Source organism: Phragmites australis, chromosome 23 (genome assembly GCF_958298935.1).
Source record: "Phragmites australis chromosome 23, lpPhrAust1.1, whole genome shotgun sequence".
Classification (NCBI taxonomy): domain Eukaryota; kingdom Viridiplantae; phylum Streptophyta; class Magnoliopsida; order Poales; family Poaceae; genus Phragmites; species Phragmites australis.
This window is the reverse complement of record NC_084943.1, coordinates 2098532-2116574: the sequence shown is the minus strand read 5'-3', so window position 1 is coordinate 2116574 and position 18043 is coordinate 2098532. Positions and strand designations below refer to the sequence as shown.

Sequence of the window (18043 nt, the reverse complement as noted above, 5' to 3'; positions counted from 1 at the left end):
CTAGCTACATTAATTCTGTTCACATCATATCGATCGCCGTCCCCACTGTGGATCGGCCCGACGCAGATGGGGATCGATCTGGGTTTCCTCGTTCACTAAAGTGCCGTTGCAACTAGGGGTAAAAACGAATCGAATGTGTACGGATATTATTTATCTCATATTCTATCTTATATTTTTTTATTCAGATTGTATACGGATAGTGTTCAACAGTATTAAATTTTATTATATTTTCTTCGAATCCCTTCCGGGTAGTCGGATGGCCGAATAGATAGAAATTTAACAATATCAGTCATTCCATATTCACTTTATTTGCATCCTCATATCTAACAGTATAGGGGTATAATAAAAGTGAGCACAGCGAGAAAGTGATCGGTGAGGTATGAAAATAAGAGCATTCAATATTATCTGTATACATATGTGTGATAATCTACATATATATTATCATGTTTTTAAGTGAAATCATAATAGGTTTTCTCGTAACACCTAACATTTGGATACTTCAGATACTTTGAAAACAGTGTCGTATCGGATCGGATACGGACGGATAGTTTTGAACAGTGTCGGATATAGATATTGGACATCCTATATTCAAACAGTGTCGGATTCGGGCGGATTGGATTCGGGAAATATCCGCCCCGTTTTCACCCCTAGTTGCAACCTACAAATTTCAGCTCGCATGCACTGCGATGTGTCGACGTCATAGAGCGAGGATGGAAAATATGTGTGAAAAATTCACCTAGGAATCTAGAGAACTAAAAATGGGAGTATATATATGATTGTGTGAAAAAATTTCACCTAGGAATCCAGAGAACTAAAAACGGGAGTATATATGATAAAGACATTTGTTTTCCGTATTCACAGCTTTACATAACAATGTATTCGTTAATATATATAGTCACCTATGATATAATATTTTGTTTTCTTTTTTTAGTTTGTCTTCGGACTCTACATAGTACCTAAATTAATGTTTAGGGGGAAACCCTATCAAACGTAGCAAGATTGTGATATTTTGAGTTCATTTTGTTATAATAGTAAATGTGAGTAATTTTTAGTTTTGGTTAGTTTTTTCATAATGATAGAGGTAGGTAATTTAGAATCAGGTATTGGGTACTTTTGGTTATTTTTTTCATAATGATAGATATGTGTAATTTAAAAGTATGAATTAGGAGTACTTCGAGTTAATTTTTCATAATAACAAATGTGGATGATTTAGATACATATTAGATCCAATGACTATTGTTGTCATGATGATTAATCCAACGAATCGATTGTGAGATGCTTTACTTTTTTGTGAATTTTTAGGATGTCTTTGTTTTCTAACACGTCATATCTGAGAATTAACCTGAAAGCTCTAAAAGAAATCGCCAATTAATAACAGGAAGATAAGATCGTGGGCGATCGGAGCATCCGCGGAATCCACAAGTCTAGTCCCACGTACCTACGCCTGCATTATTTGCTGTTCACTCATTTTCCTCCAAAATCTCCAAGTTGATGAGGGTGTCGATCAGAGTCCATGTGTCCGAGTAAAGGCAGCGACAGTGTACTAACCCTTCACATGTGCTGCATATATTGACTCACGAGTCACGACTGGGCATGCATGACTCACGACTCATCGATCGAGTTGACTAGCTAGCTAGCAACTACTAAGCATACTGGTCGGATTTTTTAATATTATTTTTTACGAAAATTACAAAAATATTGTATAAATTTGAAAAATTACAAAAATAACCTACAGATGTCACGAGATGGTTCTGCGAAAACTAGTTTTCGCACTATCAAAAAGCGAAAACTAGGTTTTTGCTCATTCAATGCACGAAAACTTGAATTTTTCTAATTGAAATATAGAAATTGTTTTCTATAATTGAAAGAGCGAAAATATTTTTCGCACAGTGAAAATTGAAAATTAATTTTTTTCACTAATTGGTCATGCGAAAAAAATTCTTTTGCCTTTTTTAGTACAGAAAATACGAAAATGAGTTTAATTTTTTATGCATGCAAAAAATATTTGTAGTGACGGGTTCCGCAAAAAATGTTTGCTTTTCAAATAGTTATTCAAACGGCAATACAGAGTGGTTCATGTTTTTCTTAATATTTGGTTTGATATAATTTTATTGACATTTCTTAATTTATTTGATGTAAAATTGTGTGAGTAATTTTTTAAGTGAAATAACCTTGAGACGATACAAAATATATTTTTTCAAACAATAGTAGTTGCAAAGCATAATTATCATAGAATCCGACATAGAGGTTATATACGCTGATAAATATTACATAAAACCTGGGGTTTTTTGTCGTAGCGTGAATGGACCCTAAGCTAGAAATAACGATAACAAACATTAGTATGTACGGTACATCTAAAGACTAATCTAATAATGTGCCGATGTTAAACTTAACATATCTTAGAGAATTAAAATAGTCCTTTCACTCCCTTTCTCTATCAGCTTCGCGTGCTTCTTAGGGCCACACGTGGCCTGTAACAGGCCGCGGTGATGATGGTCCAAAGAACTATCCAAAAGCTCGTACGATGGCTTCATCCCTGCAAAAGAGGTAGCACATATGTTACACAAAGGAGGTTACACAGATAATGTATAATGGGGAAAACACATTTAGAAACTACAAATACCGAACACAACTAGTACACATATTATAACACATAATTCTTACAACAGGGACAAATAATACACAAATAGTATCATATAGTTCTTAATAAATAATACACAAATGTTACCACATAGTTCTTACATCGGTTTACATAAATCATATACAAATAAATATATAAACACATAATTCCTAGATAGCATATCCCTCCTAGTATGCCCCAATCCCGTGCATTGCTTGTCCTACACGAACACCTCTCCCACGCCGACTACTGATGGATGGTCCTGCTCCAGCATCGTTGCGGTTAGATTGTGGGCAATTCTTTGCGTTATGACAAAACTCATCACATCCACTGCACCTCCTCACAGGCCCCCGCCAACTTTAACTTCATCCATATCGTTACGAATACGCCTAGTCTGCGACCGACCACCCTTCCCATAGCTATATCTAAGTAATATCATAGGGGGCAGATATATTGGCATATGTCTGTCATAAACTGTGAAGTCATCTTGCACACTGAATCCATAGAACTCCCCTTTCCAGATCTGCACCATATTTTTCTTAAAGTAAAATGGTGACACATATAATGAGGTTCACACTCCCACTTGGATAATGCAGCCAACACATGAGAACATGGGATATATAAAATCTTCGATTTGTTGCAGCTTCATTCACACTATCCATTCAAAACTTGTCCTAGGTTCACCTCATGAGTAACAATTCTGGTATCGCTACCCACTCCTCTTTTGATCTCAGGGTTATCTCGAAACGGTACTCATTGATGCTCATGCTATAAACCATGTGTTCTACTGCTTTCTCTTTCTTCTTTTGCAAGTGTTTCATCATTCGGCAAGGTGCAACTGAAAATATTAGGTGAACCACATTATCATCTTTTCATCCTTGTACCATCAAGATTTGGGTGCTCAAGGATGGTAAATAAAAAATTGCTCAAATCAACATCAGATGGATCGTTCCAGATTTGATCATTTCTATAGAAAACTCTAAGACTTATAGGGTTTGATATAACTGTGACATAAAAAATATATCAAACAAATTATCAACTTATTTTTCTATTAATAAAAAAATTCTTAACGTACTACTCAAGTAAAAATTTATGGACCTCTAATTTCTATACCATAAATAAATCTTGGTAACCTAAAATATATCCTAAAATTAATCTTTCTAATCTCTAATCTTACATACATATTAAACCTACAATTAATATTTTTCAATGTGTAAACCTAAAATATAACATACAATTAATCTTTCTAATGCCTAATCTTACTTACATATTAAACCAGCATAACCTAAATTCTTTTTTTAATCTATAATTAAAGCTTACATATATGTATAACTAGATAATACTAAAATTATCTAAATCTAAAAAAATTACAATATAAAACATAACTAAAAACTATAACTAATATCTCAAATTTATTTGTACATCTATATGATAAAAAAAAACTAAATATATATAATTTGTTACCCTACTCATGTATCCTAAAATAAATATTGCATATGTCTAATGTGTATAACCTAATTTAAATTATTTATACATAGATCAAAAAGTATCTAATTCACAACGAAATTGTAATATCTAATTTCTATATATCTAAAAGTATATAACATAAACAATAACAAAACTAACAAAAAAAATACTACAACAAAAAAATTACCTTTTCCTTCTTCTCCCTTCTCCCTTCTCCTCTTTCTCCCTCCTCTCCCTTCCTCCTCCTTCCTTCTCTTCTTCCTTCTCCCTCCTTCTTTCTTCTTCCTCTCCCTCCTTCTCCCTTCTGTTCTTCCTCTTCTCTTGCAACCAATTGACTGAGCGAATGCGGGGAGGCGATCGACAGTGCACACTGGCAAATAAAAGAGACGATGGCACGCACGGGGGGAATAGTGCGGGGAGTTTTCACAGATTGAATGTACGAAAACAGTTTTCGCACAATGATTGTGTGAAAACTCTATTTTCGTACAATCATCCTACGAATCATCCTGCGAAAACTATTTTCGCACAACCGTATCGCTAAAACTTTATTTTCGCACATCCATCTCGTGAAAATTTGCGGTTTTTGCGAAACCATCCCGTGAAAATGTTTTCGCGCTTCCAAATTTTGAAAACTCCAGTTTTCGCTTTTTGATTGTGTTAAAACTAGTTTTCGCATAACCATCTCACGGAAGTGGATTGCTTTTGTAATTTTTTTAATTTAAGCAATATTTTTGAAATTTCCATAAAAAATAATAATAATAAATTCCATACTGGTCACCCAAACCCAGTGTCGGATTATAGGGGCTCATCTCCTTCTTCCTCTCTCAACCCCTTTTCTTCTTCCTTTTTCTTTTTATTTTTCTATCTCTAGTTCTTCTCCACGGAGGACTAGAGGGTAAGGAGGCTTAGCACCTCGCGCCCCAGCTCAAACCAAAACCAAAGGTCTTTTTTTTTAACTTAGGTAAGAGGATGTCTCAAAAAATTATATAGCAGGAGAGTAAAAGAGTTGGTTACATAGTAAATAGCCCCGCAATACTGAGCAAGAGGAAATTACATCGTATCAACGATAAACACAACTAGCCCGTGTCTAATTACAAAGAAAGCCACAGGTCTCAGCTGGAATGGCAGAAAGCCAAAGGTCTCAGCTGGAATGGCAAGCAACCACATGGTGGCAGCAGGTCGCGTCATTCGGCTAGTTATGCTTGATTTTCAAGGACAACGTCGACACAAAAGGGACGTGTGCTTTGATGTTCCCTCGGTCCCTCGTGCCTCACGCTGTCCAAACACATTTTCACTAACATACACCAATATATATATATATATATATATATAAAGTGTTGGATTTAATCTCAGCTACGTAACTAACATATATCCTAACAGAACCAAAAAAAGAAGAAGGAGTTCATCCCAGTACACATAAATAGGGTTCCCGTGAGGTTTAAGGGCAACGACAAGGAACCCCAAACCCTATTGATCCATATACACATAAATAGGGGTACATATAAATATATCGTCCTTTCAACGGATGACATGTTAAAAATCAAAAAATATTGTGTTATATTACTCTCAAAATTCAAAATACTATCGAAATAGTCATGAAAAATTTTGAAAAAATATATGTGGTAGAGAATACTATAATCTAACTCTAAAAAATTCAAACATAAATGTGATTTGTACGATGAGAAATAAAAAAGATAAATTTTATTGTGCATAGTTTGTTAATTGTGTACAATGAAATTTGTCTTTTTTGTTTTTCATTGTAAAAGAAATTATTTGAATTGAATTTTTTTTAAGATGGATTATAGCATCCACTACAATATACTCTTTTTTCAGAATTTTTCATGACTGTTTCGATAATGTTTTGAATTTTGAGAGCAATAAAATGTACGTAGTGTTTTTTAACCTGGCACCTGATGGAAAATCATCCTTCAACAGGCGATAATAACCTATTTTTATTTTTATTTTTTCAAATGGATGTCTATTTTTATAATTTTTTCCAAATGGGCGACAAGAGGAAGAGCTATGTAGTATCAATCAAATGTCTAGAATTCTCATTTCTCAGTCTGATTTCAAGTTGTAGTAGTCATATCTAGATGTTGGTACACATTCAAGTTGTAGAATTAACAGGCCAGTTTGAAGTCCATAGTCTGTTAGTATGACATTTTGCAACAATTAGTGAAAAAATTCTCTATGGCACAGACTGCAAAATACTTGGATCTTTGGATGCAACGAGCTTCTGCAATCATGTTGTTGTCGCTCACTCCGGCCGGCCACTAATCCAATACCGACCTTTTTTCAAAGATGACCCAACATCTCTGCTACTTAAATAATACGTAGTATTTTTCACACCAACCAGAACGTCCTACCCATGTTCTAACAGGTGGTCCCTCCTTCGCCTCTCTCGCTGCCTCCACCACCTCCTCCTCCGACCCCAGACCCCTCGCCTCCCTCATCCCCCGATCTCCACCCACCCCTGCTTCCTCTCCTCCTCCTCACCCACCTCCGGGGTCTCGGGATGGGCCACCTACGACCCCCTCACCGATAGCCTCACGCCCGCCGCGGCGATCCCTTCCGCCTCCGCCTCTGCCTCTGACTCCGAGACCCCCGCCAACAAGATGAGACTTACGAGCAGCCACTGCTCCGCTCCATCTCACCCCATGACACTGGCAGCCACTCACGCGCCCTACATGGCCATAGCCGCCGCCCACTACCCCCTTCCTATCAGCTCGCACCGGTTTGCCTTGGCGTGACATGGCAGCTGCAGCCCACCGGTGATTCATCCGGCCTCCCGTGTGACATAGCTGCCCACCCGGTTCCAGGCAACCGTGGAACCATCGGCGGCGGCAGCGGAGAGGGTGACCGGGTTCACCACACACGTGGCGTTCAACCCCTCCAGCAACTCCGATCTCCCTCTCTATGGACCAAGACGGTGATTTTTTCTTCTACTAATTAAAAATCAACACTAAATTGATGTTCTAAATGTCTCAACGCTAAATTGATGCTCTGAATGATGTGAACAAAGCGACTGCAATTAGAGAAAATAACTCATCAATCAACTGAAATTAATCAAATACTCAAAGAGCTAATGGGCTGGTTCGTGGATTTTAGTGTCCTAAGAGCTCAACAATAGTTTTATTCAGATTTCTATGCTCAGCTATGTAGATCATGATTTAGGAGCAGCTGAAACAAGTCATAAAACACTTCTTATGCTTTAATGTGTATGTTGTCATAAGTCTCATCTTGTGCCGGCCCGACAGCCATTCACCATTCGACACAGAGGGTCTGTATTGTCCAAACAAGAGCAGCAGTCTTTTACTTCCTGATTGTTTCCAAGTTTGCCACTTTCTGATTTTGAAGATCCTTTTTAACTAATATGCCTATTAGAATACCAAAGGTCTGGAAGAATAAATTAACATAGAAATATGGCTTCAAAGTATATGCAAACTGTTTAATGGCAAATAGCAATTCGTCCATTGATGTTGTGAGCACCAGTATTGCACCACTCTCTTGATTTATTATTATCAGTGGTTCGCCATCGTCTCAAGGAACTGCAATTGAGCCTGTGCATTCATGCATACCAGAGGTACCTCTCGTTCTTGCTCAATAGTATATAGTTTCATTTGGTTGTCTCTACACTTCACGTCTTGACACCATAGTTTTCTTGAAATTTCTAGCATCATCCTCATCTCCAAATTTAGTTCTTTGATTAGTGAGTAAATTTGAGTTTTTCTGCAGAGACCCCATAAGTCCAACCTCCACCGTTGCCTACAGAAGGGAGCTTTGAAATTGTTATTAATAACGATACCATCCGAACGCTCGATCTATCACCTGTTAAAGAAGCACTTGGTGACTTGAGTTCATTAACGCCAGATTCACAATCATATCCAGAACAACAAGTCATTGCAATTGTCATTCACCAATTTCATGTTCTGACAAGAAGTTTATGTATAATATTCAGCTGACTCGAGAAATATTTTGGATCGAACTGTTGGGTTCACCATAAACTACGAGAGAGAGGATCAATACGACACGTGGGAGCTGTCAGAGCTCCCTAACATATGGCTCTGGTTCGTGAGGCTTGATTCTGCTTACCCTTGGTTTCCGGTTATGCTTGACTGGAGAGCTGGCGAGCTTGCCAAATATGCTGCAATGCTGGTCCCTCACCAGGTACTTAATGAGAGAAATGGTTTCAAATTTTTTTTTTTGAATTCAACACATGTACATCTTGGCACACCTCATGATTCTTCAGTGTCTTTTAGCTAGTTCTTTATGCATCTTCTCAAAAAATTTACTGTATGCAAACCTATGTGGATGAAGCGCACATGAGCATGTGACTCTGTCGTCTTCAACCCAGAGGCGCTGGAGCTCTTTGTGATGAAGAAAGTGTTTGTTGTGAAATTGTGGCTGAAGCAGCAGAACCAACCCAAGCCGTGGTTGAAGACGACAGACATGGCCAGGATGCTTGGCTTGGCATAGGAGATGAGCTGTTCGACTTGATCGAGAAGTACCCTGTTCATCCTTCATGATAAAATCTATAAAACTGAAAATGGAAGCAGTTTAAGGATCATCCCAGGGAATCAATTGTAGTTCATCACAGTCATCTAATCGGTGCTACTTGTATACAGGAATATCAAGGTGCAAAATTCTACAGAAATTTACTTTTGTTGGAGGAGCTTCTGATTCTGTCAGGTTGCTCATGGCCTGTGTTGTTGTTGTGTTTAAGCAGCAGCAGGGTGTATGCAAACGAGGGCAAATTATTGTATGATAGACTTTGCATTATGTTAACTATTTCAGGGAAGCCTTCATTGATTTCTAGGTGAATAGCAATTTGATGAGCATGGATAGTGCAACCCAAGTATTCACAATTTTGAAGCAATAGAATCGGAATTACCTCACAAAGATATCTCTTGTTTACCAGAAAATTATACAGTGAAAGACTCCAGAAATGGATTTAGGAGGATTTTAAACCGGTTGTTAGAGACCTTTTGGACAACGGCTTGATGCCTCCCCTTGATCATTGTTGGTAGCACGGTAGCACATGGGGTTCTAGCAGCTCAAAAATTCTTGGCTTGGTTGGCCTGTTCAGGTTATCCATACATCTTTGTCGTTCCTCCACAGCTTGAGGTTCTTCTTCTCCTTCAGTATCATTCAAACGCCATCAACGGGTAACAGATGATTGCTAAATAGGATCAAACTACACTGACATAATGCTATAGGAAGGAATCAAGTCCGTGATTACATACAAAGTTATTAACCTACAAGTTTTATTATACTGATAGACGTATATTACAACTACACTGACATAATGCGTTTTTGAGTTAAGGAGATGTTTCTATTTAGCACCTAGTAACAATATGCATATATTAATCATTCAGTTTTGTGTACTCACAAACAAAGAAGTTATAATTTTCATTGACCTTTTTATAGTCTTTATAAACCCTTTCAATCTATCTTCTATGAAAAATACAAATATGCACCGTCAATTAATCCTCTTCATTGATTTCTATTTAAGACTGATTCATAATTGTTTATGAATATTCTACATCTAAAATTATAATCGTTGCTGTGCTAATTAAGCTAATGGTGACACATGTTGCAGTGTTAAAATAGAGCCCCCGTTGCCACGCACGAGCACAACACTAGTCAATGTATAAAATCCAATCTAAACTATGATGTTGAATACAAGTCCAAAACATGGTTAGGCCCAACTAGTTACGTTCAAATTTAAATGTTTGGCCCAAATATTGGACACCCAACAAGGCCTATCTGCCTGAAATTTCCAGTTAAATGCTTTCGCTCTTTCTGCCCCTTAAGTTCTGTGTGTGCCTTTGTTTCTTGGAATTATTTTCAGGGCACCTTTGTATCTTAATCTTGGAATGGATCTTCTTCTCAGTACCTGAGACATAAAAACATAACAAGAATCGTATGTTTTTATCTCATTGACAAGGTCTAACATGCTTTGGACATAAACAAGGTCCAAGTTATACAATCTAGCGATGAAAAGATCCACACCTTGAATCCTTCCTCGTCTGTTGTGCCTTGCTCCAGGGCTCCGGCCACCTTGTCTCCTGCATCGACCTCGCTGGAGCCGCCGGCAGCCGCGTCTACCCCAACGTCCGGTCGTTCGATGAGTATGACGCGCTGTTCATCAACTCATGGCGGCCTTGCCGGACGGCGACGAGGTGATCGTATCTTACGCATCCATTTGCAACTTTATGCACGGCATCATCTCTTCTACAAAAGTGAACCAGTATAATTTAGCTTCATGTTCTCTTCTATCATTGCACCGTATCATAGATTCATTGCATGAAGTACAGTGCACGCCTGAAGCATAAACATATAGTTATAGTTAAATTCAGACTACTGACCTGTATATAGACCTAGTTCAGTTCAGACTAATGCTCTGTCATGGAACTAAATTGATGCACTTTAGGTAACTAAATAGATGTTTCTGTTACTGATTGATGACATTCAAATCCAATGTTGCCATTCTTTCTCAGGTAATTTTGGTAGGAGACAGCGCAGGAGGGCTAAGCCTGACCAACGCAATGCATTTGTTCGCAGACAGGATTAAACAAGCCATCTTCATAGCAGCAACCATGCTACCGTTTGGCTACCTAACAGAACAAGACATCAAAGATGTCATTCGGTTTCCCCTGTGCCTGACTGCCCTCTTGTTACAACTTTATTCAAGTATCCCTCTTATATCCGGTAACAACAGTAACATTTTCTAAAACTTTCATTTGAAAATCAACAGGGTGTACCTGATTTACCCGAGGTTGGGGATGTGTATGGCCTGAAATTTGGTCTGTGGCAAGACCATCCATCCACCTACAAGCGTGGCACTGAGAAAGGAGTATCAGAATGCAATCCTGTATCAAAAGAGCCCGCAGGAGGTACACAATTACAACATAAGTTAATGAATTGCCGCAGCGAATCATTTGTGGATCATATTTCGAGAACCCTTACTGTTAACATTTGTTCAGGACGCCACATTTGTTCAGGATCATATTTTGAGCAGCAGGAGGCTATGATCCGCAGGTGGCCACCCAGTGAGGTGACGGTTATGGACACAGATCACAACCCTTTCTTCTCTGCACCAGAGCATCTCCTCGAGCTGATCCTCAAGTCCTTGTGAGAGCTAGTGTATCATATTCCCAATCCCAGCGGATACTTCAACTGTTCATTGTTTGATGCTATATACCAATTAAGTAATCATTTACCAATAGGGTGTTGTTATTTCTCCAACAAGGAAAAAACAGAAGTTGAAATGCAAATCAGATTAGTACACATCACGGTGAAATGTTATAAGCGCATGTCTACATCATCTGTTTGCAGTAGAACTTTTGTAATGAATGCATTATGTTTGAGCTCTGGATACGCCAACCAGCAATGAAGCAAGATAGCAATAAATCAAAAGTAGAAATCCATCAAGTAAGACGGCCAAAAGCCACACACAATGCAAGGAGAGAAACTTGCTCATCCACACGCTACATCCTGCATGATATACCATTTTCAGCCATTTTGCATGCCAGAAATGTAGGCATCTCCTAAGACCCCCTATTTAAAATAGAATTAACTGGATATCTGCTCGGTTTGACATTTGGGCTTGGCCACGCAAATGCAGTCGCAAATGCAGTCCCCCCTGCTGGATGTCCATCAGGTAGTTATATTCCATCCATGGTAGCAAATTTAGATTGATAGCCAGAGGTCAGACTAAATGGGCATGGCAAGGGAGCACTTTGTGCTTGTTCACGGTGAAGGTCATGGAGGCTGGTGCTGGTTCAAGCTCCGCTGGCTTCTTGAGGGCTCCGGCTACCGTGTCACATGCATTGATCTTGCCGGAGGTGGCGTTGACCCTACCGACCCCAACATCGTTCGGTCATTCAAGCAGTACGACAAGCCGCTCATAGACCTCATCTCGGACTTGCCAGAGGGGGAAAAGGTACATGCATAGGCTCATCTCTTCCTCCTTTCTGTCCAGTGATTTGTATTAAGCAACATCTTGGCTCAACCTATAATGTCAGTACTATGTCTTGCAATGGAAATGACCAGCAGAAAAATACCTTATGCTATTGTGAATAAAAAGTGTGAAATCAGATTACATGAAAGTAGTTGAAACTTGTTTAAAACAATCTGAAGTGCAATTAAGTTATGATCTTTGTATCCAGATTAACACCTGAGCTAACAACTTACGCCATGGCTGTGTAGTATGAACAAATTTAAGAAATTATAGCTCCAACAAAAATTCTGAAGGTAGTTAACAAGCTATTTATGAACAATGTTCAAAATTGTGAAGAATATGGACATACGAAAGGAGATTTGGTCTACGTGTTAAGTCATTTCATTCTAATTTCAGATGATTCTAGTCGGACATGGTGCTGGAGGACTGAGTGTGATTCATGCAATGCATGAATTTGTTGACAGGATCAGGCAAGCATTTTTTGTGGCAGCTACAATGCTACCATTTGGATTTCAAACTGATGAAGATAAGAAAGATGTAATGTTTTTAAGCTTCTCTTTCTTCTCTTCATATAGCATAAGCCACCTAGCAACTGATGAGAATATAACTGACAAACTATACAGCAAATAAACATATACATACACTACAAATATAAAGAATGTAACCATTAATATTTTCTTTGAAAAAATGTAATAACTGATCTTTAGTAGCTAAAATGTGTATGATAAAAAGTAGGGTAAATATGGTGGATAATGTCAAACAGGCACCTAATACTTCCTAAAGAAGAAAAAAACTGGCTTGTTCTCAGTATAGCCATTTGTATTTTAGACATGAAACAGAAAGTACAGGGAATTTGGAAGAGCTCTAGAATAATTATTATGTCAACTTTCCTTAATTCACGATATATTTTTAACCTTCTGTTATTTATTTCATCATTATAGACTTGTAATACTATGTATGACTAACTACATCCTCTGCAATGTTAATGTATAACAGGGGTTACCAACTTTGCCCCTAAACGAGGTTGAGTTGACACTCGGTGCAGGAGCAGATGATCCTCCAACATCTGTTGCCTTAAGACCAGAATTCCAGCGTGATCGACTATCCCAACAAAGCCCTGAAGAGGTATAATACATTTATATTGTATGAAATGTGCCCTGGAATTGAGAAACATTGAAGCAAGAATGGAAAACCATCTCACAGTGCAACCATGCATAGTTTACATATGTGGGCATGTGCTCACCAAATCCACTCTCTTTATTAGACTGTATTGATTATATCACCTAAATTTGAACATCGTATTATTGTAGTCCATTATATAACTTCCAAAAGGATATTGTTTATTATTTCCCATTCATATTTCTTGACCAATTATGTCCTGAATAACTAAACATCATGCTCCAATCAAGAAGCAAATAATTATGCAAAATTTACTTATGCATACTTATTTTTACCTGGTAGGAATCGGTCCTTGCTTCAATGTTGATGCGTCCGTGGCCTGCAACCGCTATCAGCACTGCAAGCTTCGATGGAGATGACGAGAGACTGAATCGAATCAAACGGGTTTTCATAAAGACAGAGCGTGACCACATGTTGAGCCCTCAACAGCAAGATTCCATGGTCAAGAAGTGGCCACCCAGTGAGGTTTTGGTCATAGACACAGATCACAGCCCCTTCTTTTCAGCACCAGAAGAGCTCTTTAAATTGATAGTCAAATCTCTATGATGTCTATGCACAAAGCTACAAAGTGGGCTTGCCCAAATTCTTGTAATCACGCACACACAATAATCATCACCAGATTTAGGATCTCAGCTTCGGTTAAACATGCTTCTCAGTGAATCTTCAAGGTACATCATCATAAATGGTTTAAGGGTGCAAGTAAAAGTTCAGTGGTAACACTTCCCTTCAATTTTTTGAACAAGTAACTCAAGTCAGAGCCTTTTATAATTTCCATTTTAGTTACACTTACATGCCATCCGGAAAAAGAGAAGAATATAGATGGCACTTCGGGTTTGACTGCAGTACTGCACAGAGGATTGAGGTCTACATAAGTTTGGCCAGTCCTTATTTATATAATAGAGGCTTTTTAAGAGTTCCTTTTTTCATAAAGTACAAAAGTAGTAAGGAAGCAAACTTCTGACATCACTAAGTACTTGTTTTCCATAAACTACATAAGTGGTAAGGAAGAACATATTTCTCCATTTTATTTGATAACAACAATCACATGAGAGAACTATTGGACATCTCTTACCTGTAATGTTCTCAGATGATGGACAATAGAATTTTCATTTCAAACAATTTCATGCTAGACAACCAACTCATGGTATATAAAGGAACAAACATCAGTTTATGTGCAAACAAGAAAGTACTTCAGTTGTATAAGGATATTGTTGAAATGAAATTAGGTAGGTGCATGATGGAAGGACGGAACTTCATTTCACAATTTAATATTTACCCTTTTGTTTAGCAGCACATTGTTTTTTAGGGCCAGAGATCAGCATGCATTATTGTGCATCATACTCGCACGTGTCACCACTAGGGCCTTACAATTTACACATTGAACATTCAGCTTCTCAGAAATGTTTTTGGCTTGAAAAAAAAAACTTGTAACATGGACTGTGTCATATACTCATATAAGAAGCAGGGAGGCAGTACATTCTCAACATTCCAGACTCCTCGAGTGATTTGCAAGCAAGTTTAATGAGGATGGTGCTTTTGCAAAAATAATTGCATAACCATCATCCATGTGCTCTGCGCTTTCAGGGAAGAGCTGCCAAACAAGGCAGCCTCCTCCAATCACTCCAGTCTTCCAAGAGCTCAAGAAAATGCTGTAAACTGTCTGCATGAAAGCTTCACGGAACTCATTGCCAAATTTCCCATCCTTAAGTGATATCCCAAACTCCCCGATCAGAATTGGCATCCCAAGCAAGTTGGCCGCATCATCGATATGTTGTTGCATCCAAGTTTTCACGAACTCGAGGTGATTTTCCTCTACAGAGTTAGGCAACCTAGCAAAAGGATCAGCCCTGTCAAGGTAATCAATTCCATTTCTAAATTCACATAGAATTGAACATGAGAAATTACCAAGTGTCAGAATAAATATGAACTGAAGCCAAATCAATTCCTAGTGCACGATGGTTCCTAATGAAGTCTGTTCCAGCATTTCCTGAATAATCATCTGGGTTCACACGCAAGAATTCCGGAGTAGATGGACCATAAAACCCTTCAACACCGATCTCTAAAAGGTGCAGTGGGTCTTTAGTTTTCACATAAGATGCCATCTCTTCTATCCATGCCTACAAGGAATCGTAGTGTTAAACAATGTGTAATGATCAAAATTAAAAGGAAAACGCAAACTGCACCAAAGTAAAATTAAAATAAGGACCTGCAGTGTGTCGCCTGATGGATCTGAAGGGCAGTGTGGCTCATTAATCAGCTCCCAGGCAAGAATTGTGGGATCATCTTTGTAGGCCACATTTGTGATTGTGTTTATTCTTGTCAAAATAGCCTAAGAAGTGGAAATGTAATTGCAACTGTAAGGCATGACAAAAGGGTGACAAAACAGAAAACTGAATTAAAAACTGGCTGTTCTTAACAATCCAATTCATGATGCTATGAATATGATGAGGTCTATTTCTCCCATTTTGAGCCATAGAAGCAGAAAGTCTACCTTAGCAAAAGCTTTGTAGTAGCTCTTAATTGTTGGATCAGAGAAGAAGTCATCATCAGAAGTAAGATTTAGGCCAGCCTCCTTTCCCCACCTTACATACTGTGCCTTCCCTCCATAATCTTCCCAGTTATTGCACAGTGACAGTATCAACCTCATCTTATGCTTTCTTGCCTCGCTGATCACGAAATCCAATGCCTGACAAAATTGGAATGCTAGGCTCAGTTATCAGCACTAACAAAAAGGGACAAGGCAAATCGAAGAAACCGTTTGATGAAACAAGGCACTGGGCCACGCATTTCATCAAACAGGCGCCGTGCACGTGGCAATGAGCGCGCGCTCACCTGGAAGACCTCCTCGTCGTAGGAGAAGGGCTTGATCTGCAGCGCGCGGTGGCCCCCGTCGTTGAACGCCCAGGTGCGGCACACGTTGAGGCCCGCGGCTGCGGCCTCGGCGATGGCGGCGGTGACCGCCGGGCGCGTGGCGTGGTCGGCAGCGAAGTACATGAGCCAGTAGGTGTTGAACCCGTGGACGACGAAGGGCCGCCCCGACGCCCACAGGTGGGGGCCCCGGCGCTCCACCACTGCCCAGTCGTCAGCGTCCGGCGGCATGACGGAGAGGGAGGCGAGGAGGAGACAGTGGAGGAGTGACACGCGAGGCGTTACCTGAAGCGGTGGCTCTGCGAGGCGAGGACACGCCAAATTCCTCGCCGATTCCATGGTGGTCAACGCAACGCAGCGGCTTCTCGAGTCTGCTCTTATGTATTTCATATAAAGTTTATCGTTCATATTTATAATTTTCGTATGAAAATTATCTTCATCCGAAATCATATAAAAAATTATAATTTTTTTTTAAATATCATCTATGAATATAGATGATAAGAGACCTTAGAACATCCTTAACCATATTTTTTTTATTTCATTCTCTTTCTGATTCTCTTCTTCATTTTCAATTCTTTTATTTTCTCTCATCTGTAACAGTTTTACTTTGAACGGATTCGTGAAGGGAAAGAAAGAGATGATCACCTCCCGAAAGAGAAATTGTTAAAACGCTGAAAGAAACAAGAATCATTTCGCGAACATATTCTCGTCCGCGAAAGAACTCCCTGGAAATGGTCTTAGAAATTAATTATTGGCACATCGAATATCCATAGACACATATATCTGCATTTTCTTAGTTTAACTTATATTTCTACAAATCTTTAATAAAATAATATTATTTAAAAAAATCATTTTTGCATTCGTCACCAGAGTCGCGACGGCGCGCATGGCGACTGTGGCGCTGCGCTGCTTCCCCGGCTCCGCTACCGTTAGTGGCTTCGTCAAGCCCTACTCCAGGCGGCGCCAGCCTCGTGGATATCTTCTGTGATATCTTCTGAAGAAAGTCAGTACAGGTATACAGTATCTATTGTGATATAAGTTCTTGACAATATGGCACAATAATACAGTCATCTGCTGTTACAATGATGGCAATGGCTAATATTTCCTCGGATGGCCTTTAATCAGAATCATACATTCACAAATACTGCATAGCAAATCGTTTAGAAGTTTCTAATCAAAACATTGGTTCTGCTTACCTCCGCAGCTAATGCTTTGGTATATAATTTTATTATGTCCTTCTTGACATAGCTACCTTGAATATTACATGATAGTGACCTTGAGTATATTTTCTTAAAAGATTTGAGGCTGGAACTCCTGCGATTGGAGAAGCTATAGGATTGGGAGCAGCTATAGACTATTTCTCATGCATTGGCATGGAGCAGATACATGAATATGAGGTCAATATAAGTTCTGCATCTTTGTTTTATATTGTTTTCCTCCTTTTTTTAGTCAAAGTTTATATCCTTTTTCCTGAAACATTCTTTTGCAGTTTTTGTGTTCATTGTTAGGCTGGGCTTGTTGTGCTTTCTAGATAGAGTTATCAAGCTGTTACTGCGATAGTAGTCTCATTTTTATTAATTTTTGTTGTCCAGAAAGAGTTGGGGACATATCTCTATGAAAGCCTTCTTTCTGTTCCGAACGTCCGAATATATGGTCCGGTACCTTCCCAAACTGATTACCGTGCTCCTTTACATTCTTTCAATGTTGAGAATGTTCATCCTGCAGATTTTGCAGAAATTCTTGATCTCCAGATATGTTTCAGCCGCTTGATTTATACGTAATAATAGTTTTGATTTTTATTGATAATTGTGTACTGCTCTCATACTTGCTCTGATCTTCATGATTCGGATTGCGTTAATATCACTTTTTCTGACAACTTCATAACTCCACTGTGTTCCTGTTAGCTATTGCTGACATTTCTAGATTCTAGAATCTGATTTTGCTAT

The 18043-nt window shown here is 38.8% G+C and overlaps 3 protein-coding genes and 1 pseudogene across 13 annotated transcripts; 3 read left to right on the top strand and 1 right to left on the bottom strand.

The window, feature by feature from the left end:
* The first annotated feature begins 5208 nt into the window (after nucleotides 1-5208).
* Nucleotides 5209-8625, top strand: LOC133906833 (protein CHLORORESPIRATORY REDUCTION 6, chloroplastic-like; annotated as a pseudogene).
* LOC133906434 (mannan endo-1,4-beta-mannosidase 8-like) lies at nucleotides 8061-16461 on the bottom strand. 11 transcript variants are annotated; one of them, XM_062348336.1, is made up of 10 exons: nucleotides 16062-16461; nucleotides 15721-15915; nucleotides 15436-15558; nucleotides 15135-15346; nucleotides 13505-15058; nucleotides 10852-13167; nucleotides 10100-10321; nucleotides 9944-9983; nucleotides 9070-9223; nucleotides 8061-8627 (listed from the first exon to the last, which is right to left on the bottom strand). In XM_062348336.1, exons 1-5 carry the CDS (start codon nucleotides 16434-16436, stop codon nucleotides 14710-14712), a joined length of 1254 nt encoding a protein of 417 aa, XP_062204320.1. In that variant the 5' UTR covers nucleotides 16437-16461; the 3' UTR covers nucleotides 8061-8627; nucleotides 9070-9223; nucleotides 9944-9983; nucleotides 10100-10321; nucleotides 10852-13167; nucleotides 13505-14709. The 11 variants fall into 11 exon arrangements, with proteins under 11 accessions (XP_062204320.1, XP_062204322.1, XP_062204318.1 ...); XM_062348334.1 differs by lacking the exons at nucleotides 8061-8627; nucleotides 9070-9223 and having other exon boundaries at nucleotides 9246-9983; nucleotides 10852-10959; nucleotides 11057-13167; XM_062348342.1 differs by lacking the exons at nucleotides 8061-8627; nucleotides 9070-9223 and having other exon boundaries at nucleotides 9246-9983; nucleotides 10100-10318; nucleotides 10852-10959; nucleotides 11057-13167.
* Nucleotides 10243-11225, top strand: LOC133906832 (methylesterase 17-like). The gene is made up of 3 exons (XM_062348843.1): nucleotides 10243-10275; nucleotides 10845-10983; nucleotides 11074-11225. The coding sequence occupies exons 1-3, from the start codon at nucleotides 10243-10245 to the stop codon at nucleotides 11223-11225; spliced, it is 324 nt and encodes a 107-aa protein (XP_062204827.1).
* LOC133906436 (methylesterase 17-like) lies at nucleotides 11808-13775 on the top strand. The gene is made up of 4 exons (XM_062348345.1): nucleotides 11808-12032; nucleotides 12447-12587; nucleotides 13047-13175; nucleotides 13512-13775. Exons 1-4 carry the CDS (start codon nucleotides 11808-11810, stop codon nucleotides 13773-13775), a joined length of 759 nt encoding a protein of 252 aa, XP_062204329.1.
* Nucleotides 16462-18043: the final 1582 nt, after the last annotated feature.